The sequence below is a fragment of the Lithobates pipiens genome, unplaced genomic scaffold (assembly GCF_037356315.1).
Source record: "Lithobates pipiens isolate NorthernLeopardFrog02 unplaced genomic scaffold, aLitPip1_a1.2 Scaffold_16, whole genome shotgun sequence".
Classification (NCBI taxonomy): Eukaryota; Metazoa; Chordata; class Amphibia; order Anura; family Ranidae; genus Lithobates; species Lithobates pipiens.
The window spans coordinates 368,323,273-368,341,075 of record NW_027507748.1 but is presented as its reverse complement, the minus strand read 5'-3'; the positions used below and the strand labels follow the sequence as shown (position 1 = coordinate 368,341,075).

At 41.4% G+C, this 17,803-nt stretch overlaps 1 protein-coding gene across 2 annotated transcripts in view; it reads right to left on the bottom strand.

The window, feature by feature from the left end:
• CLTC (clathrin heavy chain) overlaps positions 1 to 17,803 on the bottom strand; it is a 106,603-nt gene that overhangs the window by 69,194 nt on the left and 19,606 nt on the right. For both annotated transcript variants that reach the window (XM_077482108.1, XM_077482109.1), the window contains exon 2: positions 4,820 to 5,027. In XM_077482108.1, coding sequence (XP_077338234.1) covers positions 4,820 to 5,027 — 208 coding nt within the window. The remainder of the gene's footprint in view (positions 1 to 4,819; positions 5,028 to 17,803) is intronic.

The window sequence follows — 17,803 nt, the reverse complement described above, 5'->3', positions numbered from 1 at the left end:
GGGTAGGAACACTGTATGCTAAAGCCAATTTGATTTAGCTCACTGAAAAAACATCTACCATCCATAGGCCCCTTTCACAAGGACGGACCGTATGTCTGTTTTTCATCCATCCATTTTCGGATGAAAAATGGACATGCATGTACCCCTATGGGATAGCGGATGTCAGCGGTTTAACATCCAATACCATCAGTCTCTGCAATGATCGGAAACTGATGACGGAGGAAACTCCTATTTTTCCATCCATCTGCGGATCGGATGAAAAACAGATAGACGGTCCTTCTCTGCAGAGACGGACTAGTCATCCGCTGGCTCAGCGGGGATCAACGGAGTGATCCCTGCTGAGCAAGCGGATGGCTGAATACAGACCCTGCCGGGATCCGCACATGTGAAAGGGTTCAGAAACTTGCTAATGAAAAGGAACTACCACTTTCCCACACTGGAACGAGAAGGTGATTTGGGAAAATCTACAACATCCAGGCTCTTTAAAAACTACTATTCATACTAGAAAACCAGCAGGCTAGCTACTGCATATAGGTGGACAAAGTCAGATTCCAGAAGTTAAGCTGGCCATACATTATGCAGTTTTCTTGTTCAATTTCCTTTTGATTTACCTTCAACTATGTAGTGCAAGGGCCTGCCCAATTGTCTACAAAATGAAAGCGTTTAGGTTTGACCTCATATTATAGGGTTCTGGTAAATCTAAAAGGAAAAAAAAAAAAGTACAAGAATATAGTAATGCATGGCTAGACTAAAGCATTTTAAAACCTGCAAGATTTGGAAGCATGGGAGCTGCTAGTGATGCCTTATTAAAACTGTAAAGGCTTGGGGCCATCATTCTTATTCCAACTCACAGAGCCTGCAAGTTTTAAAAAAAACAAATCAGTTTTGCAACTTCCTTTCTCTATAATCTAGGGAGCAGCAGGAAGGTCTACAGAGCCAGTGACTGTCTGTTCAGGCTGTCAAACACAGAAGAGAAAAAAAAAAAAAGTGTAGTCAGCTATATAGATATACAACGCTAACTGGCTGCCTCACTCTGAAGGTTTATATCAATTTATCAAACTACAGAAGGTTTTTAACCCATTGTATTTTTTATATTAAATGGGCTGTTTTACCAGCACATAAGGCAGCTTTTTAACCAACTCTAACTTTATTTAAAGGATTAAAATCAACCTGCGGGAAAGGTTATAAAGTCTACTTTCAGAGTTTAGCTGCCAAGAGAGCTAGTGTTTTAATAATGACCCTTAATCTCTTTACGTCCTCACAACATACATTTAATGTGATAATCCTCTCAACAGATCGCCTGAAAGCGACTGGCAGCATTAGTATACTTAGCATGTTACTGGTGAGCGTAAAGTCCACAGGCAATCCCTTGCTCACAACTAAAATAAAGATTGTAAAAATGTAAATGTTGTCACAGATTAAAATTATTTCTTCTTTGAAAACAGGTAATTGAAAAGGTGAGAAGCTCTAAGCATTTGTCAACTTTTGACTTTAACACCTTGTTCGCGGGTCCTGAATTGCAAAAGCTCATTAAACAACATGCAGAAGAGAAGCCTATGTGCTGATGGGTATTAAAACCCCGGCTGCATTAATTCACTGCATGTCAATGTTATGATGACAGACATGGCCCCAAAAACAAACTATGCTTGAACATAATATATTTTGAATGTATTTCCAGTGACCAGCAAGAAAATTGAACTCCCTTTCATTACATAGAAAAACAATATTTCCAGGGGTCTGCCCACACAATCATGCTGGCAGGATCCTGTCTTGTGCTGAAGAATTTAAAAAGAACAAGTATAGGGGAAGTCAAGTTCTGAGCGCAGTGGCAGTCTGAAAACACCTGACTGTGGGGTGGGATCAATGTGAGCAGACATCTACCACTGACATTACTTGATCAAGATAAGCGGTTTCCACTTTTTTTAAATTCCAAAAGTGAAAAATTCCTTAAGCCATATGAAACATACCTATAGAACAAAATATGTTTTTGACATTTACACCTTCAGTCTAAGTGATCAAGCAAAGCAGTATTTTGAGGTTAGCATGCAAAAGGATAACTGTAATGGTTAGGTTATTCTAGCATTATAAAGACAAGGGGAACTAAATGGATACGTTTCAAGTTTTACTGCAACACCCTGACAAGTCAAGCATTCATTCCACTGACTAGGTAAAAGCAAATGGAAAAGTTTGATTTAAACATATTCATGACCATATTCCAAACAATATGTAAATCAGGGAAGAAAACTATGTGAAGCACACTAAAAAAGGGACACATTAAGAGTTAGACATTGTACAGTAATTGTACAGCAAATAAAAAGCTAAAGTGCTTCTAATTGTGTTTTTCTTTTTGAAGGGAAAAACCGAAGTTTACCAAGTTAAGTTTTAATTGTAATGACCATCTCAAACTATAAAAACGGAAATTTTATTTGGTCAACTTTTGTAAAGCACAAACTCTCCCAATTCAGTGACTGCTGTAATATTCAGGTTCTGCCTGTTTATACCAGCCCAGGCAGCTTTTCACTGTGTGTCACGCTGTGACTGTAATAAAATAAAGCTGCTAGTAGCTATAAAGTGCAGACACAGAAGTTACTGCACATACCTGCAGCAGTCTGTTCCCTCTATGCCCAAATTCCAGGCAGCTCTTGTCCAGTATTACTCTGGGATATCCTGGCAGTGATGAAGCATGCTTGCCCCATCCCAAATAATACATATGACAGATAAGGCAGCCCAATTTAGGAGGTAGGCTGCCAAAAGGAATGCATTGGGGCAACAGACTGGCTAAACACTGACCACCTACCTGGAGGAATCAGAGTTTTGTCCATTAGAAACAGCCCAGCACTGAGACATGGGGAGTCAATGGAAGTTGCTGTAGGTACATGAAGGTGTCTATCCTTTATATCCAATGAAAGCCACAGCACCAACAGTGAAAAAGAGTAATGATTCTCTCCACCCCCATCTTCCCCAACATATTAATGGCCATTGCCTATACAGAAAGCCACTCCACACTTAGTTGTGAAAGTAGAAATGCCCTTTAAAATGACACTTTTCAGTGCTTATGAATATTCACAATATATGTCCACACATTTAAAAATTATTCCAAGAAACACTTTTGTTAAGCTTTTTATATATGCAGTACAATAACTCGAACAATCTAACTAAAATAACTCACCATCTGCATACATGCAAGAAGCATTAAGAAAGTGACAAGAAAGAGTAATGCAACATTAAAAGGTCAAAATGTATCACTGCAAGTTAAAGAATAACACTGAAAAACACGAGTACCAGCATTTTTTATTTTAATGCATAATGTGGACATGTTCTATGTATATGCCTACAGAGTACATTATACTATGATAAAACATCTGTGCTCACAATTTAACAAAAATCATTAAAGGTCATTTACACTGGTTGTGTCGTCCATGTTGCAGACAGCATTGCTTTTAAATGGAGTGCATGCTCACATCCATGCAATGCTGTGGCACGCTGAAAAATGTGTCTTTTCTTCTACGCTGTCCTGTGGCTCAGTCACAAAATGGCACATTTTCCCAACATATGTATACTAGTACCAGGACAGTGACACAGCAGCTGCATTCACGATGACTACTAATAAAACTATTAGCTGACACAAGCCAGGAATGCCAGCTTCCATTAGAACCCAATCACACAGGTCTGGATTCAAGACAGTGTCCCTTTAAGAGCCCATTCACACCATCCTACTGCAGCAACATGCACTGGTGCATTGTGGTGACATTTGCGAATGGCACTCCTACAAACCTTCACAATGCACGTTTGGCAGTGTATGCTGCACAGTATCAAAAAGAAGAAAAAAAAAAAAAAAGCAAACTGCCCTATTTTTTCATGCATTGCAGCCCACTGAAAAGCAGAGTGCACCACAATGCAAGAAAATGTGTGTACTGCAGTGCAAATGGGCCCTAAGGTTATGACTTTATACAAAAATGTTTTTTGTTTTTTCACAACTGTATAGTCCACCTTGGCTAGTAAAACACACTATAAAAGTCTGAGAAAACATATAGCTGCCAAAAAATAAAAAATAAATAAAAACAAAACTATGGCATATTTACATGCAAAAATGAATTGCTTGAAAAAGGCACAGCTATAACTTTGCATGCACTTTCATACTTTTATTTGTATGCACAGAGAATTATCCTTTACCATTGTGTTATAGGACCAACTACAGTTAAAGCAAAACTCAAGCCAGGTGGACCTTCTGTATGTAGTCTAAGGCTGCTTTAACACTGAAAGTGTCGGCTCGCTTTAGCGGCGCTTTTAACCAAAAAAAAGGGCTAAAAACTCCAGTTTCAAAGCGCCTTTCATTCCAATGGGCAGGGCATTTTGGGAGCGCTAAATACAGCGCTCCTAACCCGCCCCAAAAATGCTGCTCGCAGGACTTTTCGGAGTGTCCCGCAAGCAAACTGCACTAGTGTGAAAAGACCCACTGGCATGAATGGAAGGTGGTTTTCAGGAGCTTTGCAGAGGCTATTTCTAGAGCTAAAGCACCTGAAAACCACCCCAGTGTGAAAGGGCTCTAACAGTCCTTGTGCAGACAGAAAGCAACAGACATAAGTCTTGTATTTATACAGTAAACCTCAAAAGCTGAGGCTTGTTTTCAAACAGACCTCTCTCTCTCAAACTTATGAGAATTAATGTACAGGAAATTAGAAATTATTTTTAAAATACTTCTAAACCTGCAATATGTTTAAAGGCTAAGGCTTTCCCATATATACAGACAAGTCTAAGACATATAGTTAGAAACTTTTTCAGTGCATACATTGCGGAACACACAAAAAAGGGTACATACCTTTCAAAGCTATGACTTTGCTGGCTGGATTCATGATTGCATTGTCTGCTGAAATAGGCCTGCGAATAGGATTGGTTGGATCATTCAGGTCAATGATTACCACCTGGGCTTGTTCTCCAACCTTCTCTCTGATGCAGATGAACTTGTCAGACTCCATGGTAAGGGTACTAAAGCCAATGTTAGCTGGGTTAATACCCAAATTTTGGAGCTGTTAGGGGAAGAAAAAAAAAAAAAAAAAAAAAAAAAAAGTTAGAATGCACTTAAAGTATTAAGGGAAAATATTCTGTTAATTCTAGATGTTTGTGGTAAGGCAATGTGAAAAAAATGGTCCCTCTAGTTTGCATTTAGACCAAAACACCAGCCATTTTTCTGCATCGACAAAACACTAAGGCCCCTTTCACACATGCGGATGGTATGTCCGTATTTCATCCATCCGTTTGCGGATGAAATACGGGCATACATTCATCCCTATGGGATAGTGGGTGTCTGCGGATGAGCATCCGCAGACACCCGATATCGTCCGCTACTGTCCGGTTCTGCAGACGGAGGAAAATCCTATTTTTCTATCCGTCTGCAGAGCGGATCGGATGAACACGGACAGACGGTCCGTGCTCGTCCGATCCCCATAGAGGAGAGCGGAGTTCTGACAGGGCGGTCCCTGCACAGTGTGCGGAGACCGCCCTGTCAGCTGCCGGCTCAGCGGGGACAACTGATCGATCCCCGCTGAGCGAGCGGATCATCACGGGGCGGATCATTACTGATCCGCCCCATGTGAAAGAGGCCTAACACATGGATGGACGATAGCAGTAAAGTAATGCTAGCAAATACCCAAATAGACTGAAGGCCATGGCCAAGACAAATTGACTTATCTTCACACAAGTACCCAGGTCAATTAAAGTGGCGGTATATAGCCAATTAGGCATCCTCTAGCACCAGTATTAAAAAAAACGAATTTAGTTAACTTACAAGCTGTGAATATGAAGGACAAAATAATATTAATACGTTTCTCACATCGCATAAATAATACCAATTTTGTATGGCAAAAAAACTCAATTTTGCTTCAGCAAAGTGTCTGCCTACATGGCCTCGAAGAGTCTACTCGAGAAGAACATGCCATAATTCAAGAATGTTGCCCTACTTCAAGCGGAAAGAAGCACCTCTAAAGTCTTCCCTCCCCCTGTGATCACATTGGTGAGTATAACGTTCTTACAGTTGAATAGTAAACAGGCGAGGGGCAGCAGTTTTAATTTGTGTAGGACCATGAAGCCCTTTCACACATGTTGACTGTTTGTTTTTCATCCATCCATTGATGAATGAAATGGACATCAATGCATCTCTCTGGAAAAACGGATGATCGACTATTTGCATCCGCTTTTGTCAACATCCATTTTTTGGAACGGATCAAAGCTCAATTTTTCATCTGTTATAAAACTGAATGGATGTAGAACGATTGCAAAAATTGACAAATGGTCTATTTGCATGCAAAAATGGCTCCGGGACTCCGTTTTTTGATAAAAAAATGCAATATACTGCAGATGTGGTGGTGGGTATTGAGACCACCACATGTCTTGTCCTTGGGTGGCAATGCTTGCTACTGAGGCTACGCCATAAACTACATTTGTTATAGCACCATTCATCTTTCACTCTGACCAGTTTCCCAGTCCCGACTGCTGAAAAAAAAAAACCCACAGCATGATGCTGCCACCACGTTTCACTATTGGGATGGTGTTCTTTAGTTGATGTGATGTGTTGAGTTTGCGCCAGACATGGCGTTTTCTTTGATGGCCAAAAAGTAAAATTTTAGTCTCAGACCAGAGCACCTTCCTCCATACATTTTGGGAGTCTCCCACATGCCTTTTCGCAAACTCAAAAATGTGCCATTTTGTTTTTTGTTGACAGTAATGACTTTTTTCTGGCCACTCTACCATAAAGACCAGCTCTATGGAGTGTACGGCTTATTGTCTTCCTATGAACAGATACTCCAGTCTCTGCAGCTCCTCCAGGGTTACCTTAGGTCTCTTTACTGTCTCTGATTAATGCCCTTCTTGCCCGGTCCATGAGTTTTGGTGTGCGGCTGTCTCTTGGCAGGTTTGCTGTTGTGCCATGTTCTTTCCATTTGGTTACGATAGATTTGATGATGCGCCTATGGATCATCTAAGATTTGGATTTTTTTTTTTTTAACCTAACCCTGACTTTTACTTCTCAACAACATTGTCCCTTGCTTGTTTGGAGAGTTCCTTGGTCTGCATGGCAGTGTTTGGTTAGTGGTGGGTCTTGCTTAGGCGTTGCAGCCTCTGATGCCTTTCAAAAAACGTGTGTATATGTAATGACAGATCATGTAACACTTAGATTGCACACAGGTGGACATCATTTCACTAATTATGCGACTTCTGATGGTAATTGGTTGTACCAGAGCACTGCAACCCCTCACATATATTGTAGTTGAGCGCAGCAACGAACCCTCCTGCAAAATATTGCATAAAAAAAATGTAATTACACACCCTTGTTAAACAGGGGCTGAAAAATTGGGCCTTAGCCACTGGTGGTGGCACCCAGAACCAAAAATGCTCTTACAAGCAATCAGCATGATCATTGAGGAGGAAGAGGATAGTGTTTTTTTTTTTTCTTCATTTAAAAATAACATGTTATACTTGGTAGGAAATGATCATTGGTGTCAACTATGCTGCTAGCTCGGCCATTAACATTCACAACAGAATCTGGTTTAGTTCTGACAAGGACATGCTGCCCAGAAAACAATATAAAAGCATACTAACAAACTGTCAAAACTAGTCTGTGCCACTCAGGTTTGTGGATCTCGGCTATCAGCCACATGTTCCATTGCAACTCAGGTAAAAAAAAAAAATAAAATAAAAATCACCTCTTTTCTAATGTTTTAGTTAAAGCGGGGTTCCACCCTAAAGTGGAACTTCCGCTGATCGGAACCCCCCCCCCCTCCGGTGTCACAATTGGCACCTTACAGGGGGGAGGGGGTGGAGATACCTGTCAAAGGTATTTACACCCACTTCCGGGCATAGACTCCCGTGGGAGTCTACGCCATTTCCTGTCCTGCCGCGCTGTCTGCTGGGACACACACAGGTCCCAGTGACAGCGCGGACAATTCCTATTGCGCTGTGCGACTCGCGCATGCGCAGTAGGGAAACGGGAAGTGAAGCCGATTCGCTTCACTTCCTGATTCCCTCACCTAGAATGGTGACGGCAGCAGCCGAGCGATCGATCGGCCTCGGCATCGCTGGAACCCGGGACAGGTGAGTGTCCATTTATTAAAAGTCAGCAGCTGTAGTATTTATAGCTGCTGGCTTTTAATATTTTTTATTTTTTTTTGGTGGAATCCCTCTTTAAATATCTGTATTATGGGAATTATTCAACCTACCCAACATAAACCAACTGAAATAACAGGTTTTTACATGTAAGTTTGTTGTGTAAAGATAATGTACCAAATTCTTTAATAAATATATTAAAGAAATAATAAGTTTGGGTGGCCTAACCCTTTAGACTACAAACAACAAATACTGACAAGCAGCTTATGAACAATTGTACTCTGTCACAGGAGGAAAATTTTGAATACAAAGCACAGTCCTACTTGATGGTAGACCGTGTCTAAATATCCACCCACACCCGCAAATCTCTCAAAGACATTCTGCAGCTCTAAGATATTGAAATGAAGGGTGTGCCCTGTTAACGTTATTTCTTTACACATTCATATTCTTTGCACTATGAGTTTTTATGGGCAGTTATGGCATAGTGCAGTTTTTGAGGAAATTATTCATGCAGGAAATATATAGGTTGCCCTCACCGGTTTTTAGCCTGGAAAATGCTGCTTGCATGGCTAGCATTGGCTTCAAAATGTGATGTTCCAAACCTGGAAAAGCATAGATTGGGATTTTTCACTTTTCTCTGACACACTGCTATATGCTGGTATTGAGTCTGTGGCTCAGAAGCACTTAAAGCGGAGGTCCACCCTAAAGTGGACCTTCCGCTCATCGGAACCCTCCCCCCCTCCGGTGCCACAATTGGCACCTTTCAGGAGGGAGGGGGGGGTGCAGATACCTGTACAGTACAGGTATCTGCACCCACTTCCGGGATAGCTCTCTGCGGAAAGGGGCGTAGATTACGCCCCTTTCCGCAAGTGCCCCGCTGCCTGCTGGGAAACACACAGATCCCAGAGGCAGCGGGGACCGTCCTTATTGCACAGCGCGACTCACGCATGCGCAGTAGGGAACCGGGAAATGGAAAATTTCCTGATTCCCATACCCAAGATGGTGGCGGCAGCACTCGAGAGACTATCTAGAGATCGGCTTCGGGTGCCGACATCGCAGGCACGCTGGACAGGTAAGTGTCACTATTTTAAAAGTCAGCAGCTGCAGTATTTGTAGCTGCTGGCTTTTAAAAAAAATAAATAAATAAAATAAAAAAATAAAACCCGGAGTCCCGGTGGACTCCCGCTTTAAGCAGGAGACAGACCATACATTAGTATTTTCAGAAAATGGGCAGTAAATGCAGTGCCCATATTGCTTTCATACCTGATGTATTTAACCACATTACAAGCTTCACCTTTATTAACTATAACAATGGCAAAACATTTTTTATTTAGTTTTGGATAGAGTGCGCAGGGACTGGAATACATGTCAGGTTTTCATTGCTGTCTGTGTGCCCATTAGGGAGATTTGCCCTCTCCATTTGTCATGTTTACCATAAACAATGAAAGTTAAAGTTCCAATGGGGACCCTAGTGCTGGAGACCCTGGTAATAACCAGGAATTCCCTCATGGGGAATTAGTTAGGAGGGAGGAATTTCCACCTACTTCCCGTTTTGGCTAAAGGAACAGGAAGTGAAAGAATTCCCCCAATGGGATAAAGATATTAAAAAAACAAAAAAAAAAAAACAAACACACAACCTGACAAGGTGTTATAACCCTCCGGTTGCCTTTAGTTCTACTTTAAAGCTGCCTAGGAAACATAACCACAACTGATCAATAAAGAGACTGTCAAACATTGGGCATCAGCAGTTATTTCTCTATTGCATTAGTCACCTGGTTCCTGGGGATTTGTTAAAATCTGAGGATGGCATGGTAGAAATGATACCCAGGACTATTCCACAGGAAAACCGCAGAATACATTTTTTTTTTGTATTAAGCTTTGCTCCTTTTTAACAGTTTAACAATGCTCTTCAAACAGATGACTAAGCTGGCTGTGACATCGGGGAGTGAAAAATTTGGACTGCTACTGAAGTGAACATTGTAGAATGCATGACAATTTATAAAAAAAATATATATATAATATAGGTTAATAATGTTCAGGACAATTATGTTCTGTAAATGCTGTAAAATTTGAGCAGCTTGCAAAATAAAAAAAAATAAAAAGGACTGGAAATACAGTAGTAAACTGACAGATGATCATTTCAAAACACAGACTGGATCAGAAAAACTGCTGTAGGAAGAAGCCTTTGCATACATTCAAAATACTGCTCAATGATGGCCTGGTTTAGCAGGAAACCAACAAGAAAAATTAGAGAAATGCCCATGCTACTCTTTGCACAGAAGCTGTTCTCACAAACCTACCTACAAGTAGATCGATAATTCTCAAAAGCTGATGTATAAAGTGCTCCTAAAACCCAAACCAATATCTGAAAATCGATATACTCATAAAATCTTATTTGGTTGGCAGAATTAAGATTCTCTTGTATTCTAAATAAGGCATTATATTAAAATATATATAACTAAAGGCAAAAAGGGATTTGCCTATAGTTCTACTTTAACCAATACAAATTCACTTTTACGCTTGCAAAAATGTAACAATTGCTTAAAGGGTCAGTCCACCTAGAAGGTGAATTTCAGTTTTGGATAGTTTGAACCTTTAAGCATTCTTTGCACTCCCCAACTCATATTTGGTTATAGACAGAAATTGTTCTAAAGAAACAACTAGAAAGGCAAGAAATATATTTTTGAAAAGGATTTGTAGGAATGTTGTGTGAATAGTAATAGCAAAATCCTAGAGAGTGTGGGCTGCTCAAATTTGACTTTTTCAAAAGTGGACATAGACTTTAACAAGTCCTGGATGGACAAGAACCACCAGTATACCTAGTGCGAAATTGGCCTAAATGATACATTGTACATAAGAAGGGAATGTGGGACTTTAAAGGAGACAATTGCCTCATTTAAAGTCCCACATTCCCTTCTTATGTACTTGAACCTGGGATGGAGGTACATTTTTTGTGCCTCATTTAAAGTCCCAAACACCCCCCTCTTGGCTAAATGATACATTGTTGAATCCTAGAATCTTAAAGTATAACTAAAAAGGCAAAACATTTATTTAGGATAGAGCGGAGATGGGTTAGAACACCAGTTTTTCTTGCCATCTTTGCCTACATTGAGAATATTCTTCCTCTTCATTTATTCTGTTTACTGTTATAATTAAAAATAAAAGATAAATCATACATTTTGGGTTGTCTCCAGAATAGTAAGAGGGGAAACTAGTTATGATAACCAGGTATTCTCTCTCCGGAGAGGAATTTCTCCTTGCTTCCTGTTTTGGCTAAGAAGAGAAAACTCCCCAATAGCATGCAAATGATAAAAAGCTACAGTGCAAATAACCTTCCCTTACTCCATCCAAATAAAAAATAAAAAAAATAAATAAAAAAGGGAGAAGGGGCCTATAGATCTTGGTTTCTGGGAACCAAATAACTTTTGATGTGCATATCGATTCAGGTGTCACGCTTGGGTTTTAGTAGTGCTTTATACATCAGAATTTGAAAATACTGTATTGGAAAATTGTTGGCCAAACCGCCCCTGCATCCAATCAGATCCAGGCACTGTTCATGTATCCTTACTGCCGTACGTCAGAATACAATAGCCCAGATGGAATGGGATGGGATTCAGCCAGCTGTGCTGTTAGTGTGGATGAAGAAACCTATACATGTATGGCCAAGCTTAAAAGCGGAGTTCCACCCAAAAGTGGAAGAAGGTTTTAGGCATTCCTTACCCCCCTGACATGCCGCCTTGCTCCCACGTTCCACTTGGACGGAAGTTCTCCTCACCCCCTCCTTCTCTGTAATCTTCTGGGAAACGTCACAGGTTTCAGAAGATTTCCTGTCCATTGAGGAGGCGCAGAGTGACTCGTGCATGCGCAGTGCACCCTCGGGTGTGAAGCCGCAAGCGGTCACAGCTAGGTGCCCACACTTGAGGATTCGGGCAGCCGCATAGCTGGACAGGTGAGTGTGTTAAAAGTCAATATTCATATGCCGATTTGGCTCTTCAAATAATATACATAATGAAACACACAACTTCGAGCTACTGTCTGTATTATGGACAACAGATGGTACTTCATGGATTTTTGAAATGCCACGTTTAAAACATTAGGATATCTAGGCAACCTGCATGGAGCACAAATTTACCTTAACCACTTGCTTACTGGGCACTTAAACCCCCCTCAGTCCCAGACCAATCTTCAGCTTTCAGCGCTGATGCACTTTGAATGACAATTGCGCGGGCATACAACACTGTACCCAAATGAAATTTTTATCATTTTTTTCCCCACAATTAGAGCTTTCTTTTGGTGGTATTTAATTACAGCTCGGAGTTTTATTTTTTGCTAAACAAACAAAAAAAGATGCAAAAAAAAAATAAAAAATCATGTTTAATAGTTTGTTATAAAATTTTGCAAACGGGTCATTCTCCTTCATTGAAGTGCGCTGATGAGGCGGCACTGATAGGCTGCATTGGTGGGCACTGATAGGCATAGTTAAGGCGGCACCGATGGGTGGCACGGATGGGCACTGATAGATGGGACTGATGGGCACTGATAGGTGACACTGATGGGCACGTATATGTGGCACTGGGGTGCAGAACCTTTGTTGAGGCAGATTGTGGGCACCGCGGGCATTTTTTTTATTGTGGCACTGGCAGGGGGCAGGTGGGCACTGGCAGGGGACAGGTGGGCACTGGCAGGGCTGGCCATGATCGGGACTGATGTCCCGATCATGGCCGCCGGTGATCGGCTTTTTTTTTCTCCTCGCGCTGACAGTGCAAGGAGGAATAATAGCCGATTACCGGCTCCGTTATATCACATTGGCTAAAAGCTGATCACGTGATAAGGGGTCGGGATCGACCCCTTGCACGGATCGGTGATCAGGCGAGTCTCGTAGACTCGCCGATCACAGAGCGCGCCGCGCGCGCCCCTCAGGGGGCGCGCCGCGCGCGCCCCTCAGGGGGCGCGCAGGGCGCTCATGCACGGGACTACGTCTATAGACGTCGTCCCGGAAAAGGAGATCCGCGCTGTAGCCGTCATTTGGCTATGGCGCGGATCTCAAGTGGTTAAACCAACATGAGCAAACTAAACCATCTGCTAACTGTAAGACCAGTCCAAAGCAGGTGTGGAAATCGTTTCAAATCAGTCCGGTTTGACACGTGTGAAACATTGTTTCTTACAGAATATCTGCATCATCCACATTTCAGCAATTCTAGAAGGAATGATTCCTTTCAGAAAGTGCATACATCGTCACAAAGTATACACAGGATCCACGATATAAGTCTAGGTTTTAAGTATGGATCTCATGGAAAGTGCTGACAAGTGCTCTTCCACTGCTTCCATAAAAGTTGTCAGCAGATCCATACACTGTACAGTATTCTGTAAGGAAGGACGCAGAATTGCTGATCAAGCTGCATTCTTTAGTTGGAAATCTCAAAAACAGGATGTCAACCATTGTTCTCAACGGATTTCCCAGAGTATACGTATCTAAAATATAACTAACCTGAAATGGTCTTTATAAATTAAGAATTTGTAAGCAGATTTCTCTGCCTGCAAAACCAAGAGATTCGTGTTGCACCGATTTTCAAGCAGCTTTTGCTGCAGGTTTAATATGAATGATACATAATTTGTGATCATAGGAACAAAAAAATATGCAAATTAAAAAAAATAAAAAACACACCACACACATCTTTCAAAGATGTTATTCAACTATAAAAAGGTGGAGTAAAAAACGTCCTGCCACCTTTATCAGCTGAATACGCCTGCCAAGTTAGGGTGACTAGCTATGTTCATACAGCCGCTGCATCCCCATAGAGAAACACAGGCTGCTTATATGCAGCTCCAGCTGCACAAATAAGCTGCTCATTCACAATGTATGGGCCACAGCCCTATTATAAATGAGGCCTAAAAGTGAAAGGATCATGGAGCATCTGTTTGGTGCTTTAAATAGCTTAAAAAGTATGCACCCCCTTGGCATTTTTCGTGTTTTGTTGCCTCACAACGTGGATTGTTTGAGGATTTTGCATCATTTCATTTATAGAACAAGTCAATGTGCATAACTATTCACACCCCCCCCCCCCCCCAAGGTCAATACTTTGCAGAGCCATCTTTTGCGGCTATCACAGCTCCAAGTTGCTTTGGATAAGTCTGAGCTTGCCACATCTTACCACTGGGATTTTTGCCCATTCCTCCTTGCAAAACTGCTCTGGCTCCTTCAAGTTGGATGGTTTGCGCTTGTAAACAGCGATCTAAGTCTGACCACAGATTTTTAGGGCTGTTACTGATTAAAATTTTCGTGATTAATCGTTTTTTTTTTTTATTTGATTAATTATAACGCACATACAGAGCCAACCACTTTTAGCTGATCTCCTTGCATTGCAACTCTGCATTAGTCAGTGGTAAATGTGGTATACACTATATACAATAACCCGACACTAGTTCGTGTCTACAATCCATAACTTCACACAAATACGTTTTAAAATTCAAACTGTAGCACGGACGCAAGTCTTTTATATTTTTTTTTCCACAGTAACGTGACAATCCCTCCATCTCCGGTCTAACTAATCACTCTCACCTTATGGCACAGACCCCTGTACAAAACAGGTGGTCATATAAGCGGTTATCAAAAGGGTTAACAGGGACCATAAACTTCTCTCACGTCTCCTTAGATCTCAGCAAGGACACCAGGTCATGGGTAGAAAGAAACGATCTAAGTGCTCACTGTTTAAGTATAAGATTTAATTTTTGTGTTCAAACACAAACTACTCACATAAAGATGACAAAAACACAGCATGTAAAGCTGACAATCGTGTTCGTTCTGAAGGGAGCAACGTTATGCGTAGATCCTCCCCGTACGCCTTTCGTTCAATCAGAACCTCACAGGACTCCTCCCCCCTTCCCTTCGTTAGACGGAGGTACTTGGGGAAAGGGGGGGGGTGGGGGTAGAGAGAGAGTCCAGTGTGACATTGATGTCCGTTATGTCACCGGATCTCTGACGGAACGCCTTGAAGACCCGGAAGCCGACGGAGAGGTATTTTGTTCAATCAAAAAAATTTAACAATTAATCGAGGAATTAATCTTTAAATTTCCACAGCCCAGCCCTACATATTTTCTATTGGATTGAGGTCTGGGCTTTGACTAGGCCATTCCAACACATTTACACGTTTCCCTTTAAACCACTCAGTGTTTCTTTAGCAGTGCGTTTGGCCTGCTGGAAGGTGAACCTCCGTCTTGGCCTCAAATCACACACAGAGTGGTACAGGTTTTGCTCAAGAATATACCTGTATTTAGCACCATCCATCTTCCCCTCAACTTTGACCAGTTTCCCAGTCCCGACTGCTGGGAGGTTGTTCTTTGGGTGATGTGTTGCGTTTGCGCCATAGTGTTTTCTTTGATGGGCAAAAAGTTAAATTTTAGTCTCGTCAGACCAGAGCACCTTCCTCCATACATTTTGGGAGTCTCCCACACGCCTTTTCTCAAACTCAAAACATGCCATTTTTGCTGAAAGTAATGGCTTTCTTCTGGCCACTCTGCCATAAAGCCCAACTCTATGGGGCGTACAGTTTATTTTTCGTCCTATGTACAGATACTCCAGACTCTGCAGCTCCTCCAGGGTTCTTAGATCTCTGTGCTGTCTCTCTGATTAAATGCCTTCCTTGCCCGGTCCATGAGTTTTTGTGTGTGGCTATCTCCTGGCAGGTTTGCTGTTGTGCCATGTTCTTTCCATTTGGTTATGATAGATTTAATGGTCCTCTTATAGATCAAAGATTTGTATTTTTTTTATTTTAATAACCTAACTTGTACTTAACACTGTCCCTTACTTGATTGGAGTTCCTTGGTCTTCATGTTAGGGTTTGGTTAGTGGTGCCTCTTGCTTAGGTGTTGCAGCCTCTGGGGCCTTTCATAAGTGGTGTGTATATGTAATGACAGATCATGTGACACTTAAGATTGCACACAGGTGGACATAATTTCATGAATTATGTGACTTCTGAAGGTAATTGGTTGCACCAGAGCTTTATGGGCTTCATAAAAAAGGGGGTGAATACATATGCACATGCTAATTATCAGTTTTTGATTTCTGAAAACTAGTTTTATGTATATATTGTTTCAATTTTACTAAACCAACTTATACTTTTGAGTTCTGATCCATCACATAGAATTCTGATAAAAAACAAACACATTGAACCAAAGGCTGTAATGTAACAAAATAGGTAAAAAGCCAAGAGGGTGAATACTTTTGCAAGGCACTGTATAAATGACAGGGGTGGAGACGGGCAGCAACTGTCAGCATGGAAAGATCACAGGGCGGGAGTCAGCAAGCAGCAGTACTCTGAATGACCAGCCAAATGTTTGGCTCTAATACAGGTACACACTTGAGACCACACAGCTTTCTTGAACTGGGTTGCACAAGTCTAAGTGTGATTTTAGTTTTTATTAAAGGTTAAGTTCACGTGCTAAAGCATCTGCAGCCTCCCCCTCGATTCCCCCCTCCCAGTGACTGTGGGCAGGGGATCCTCTCACCGTACCCACTTTCACAATGTGAAAACAGCACTGCCGTGCAGGGCTCCACCCACATGGCTGTGTCATTTATTCAGTTTCCTGTGAATGAATGCCTAAAAGTACCATCAGTCATTGTGTTCTCAATGAACTACATAGGCACTGGTTAGCACTCTGGTAGTCCATTGATCTGCAGTACACACAACCTATAAAGGCTTTATTTATTTTTTCATTAAAATAAAATTGCTATATACCTTTTCTGGCAAGCGGTATACAGCAATCACATGACACAGCAGAGTCGGGAATATTCTTGTAGGCGGAGATTTCAATTTCCTCTTACGTGTCTTGCAAATACCAGGAGTGAAAAACACACTGCTCTGCAGAAATGCGCAGGGCTGTCATATATCCTGACACCCCCACACATGTAAAATCACAGTGCATGTGCTGGAACCACAGGGAAAAAAAATAATTAAAAAATGCATGGTCAAAAAGACCAATTTCCCTGCAGCTGTGTTTTTGAAAAGGTTTTTTGCAGAAATGCAGGCATGACAGCCCATTCATGTGAATGGGCTGAATTCTCACGCAAACCCAGCCTGCACAGAACGTGAAGATGTGAACCTAGGGTTAAAGATATTACCCTATATGCATATTCATCTTGCTTTCTTGCTGGTACATCTGCTGTGTCTAGAGAGCCTGTTGGATCAAGAGCTGCAGCTGGAGGATTAGGAGTGATTTAACCATAGATGATCCATCTGAGTCTCAAGCGTTTTACGTGATCTTGTTTATATAAAAAATAAAAGTGAGAGAATTTGATACAAGGTGGCCACATTTTTGGGGTGAAATTACCTTCCCTTCCACATGTGGAAGATTATTAAAAAGGACAGTGATGCATAAGTTAAGTTTGCTTATGACAACAATTGATGGACAAATAGTTACATTTTGTTTTGATTTTATGGAAATAGGTCCTTTGTTATATATACAGACACAGTAATATTTGGCCATTTACGTCACTGTAATCATTTGTTATAGTTTGCTTGAGTGTTTACTAGATATATTAAAGTGACTTTAAAGCTAAAAAAAAGTTTTTACTGTATGCATTTCGGTAACAAATGTTTGCCACTCGCTGTGCCCCTCTTCCCTTGCCCCTTAAACACTTACCAGAGTCCTGTATTGATCCAGCATGGTGCACATCTTCATTTCTTCTCTCGTCTTTCTCTACCCAGAG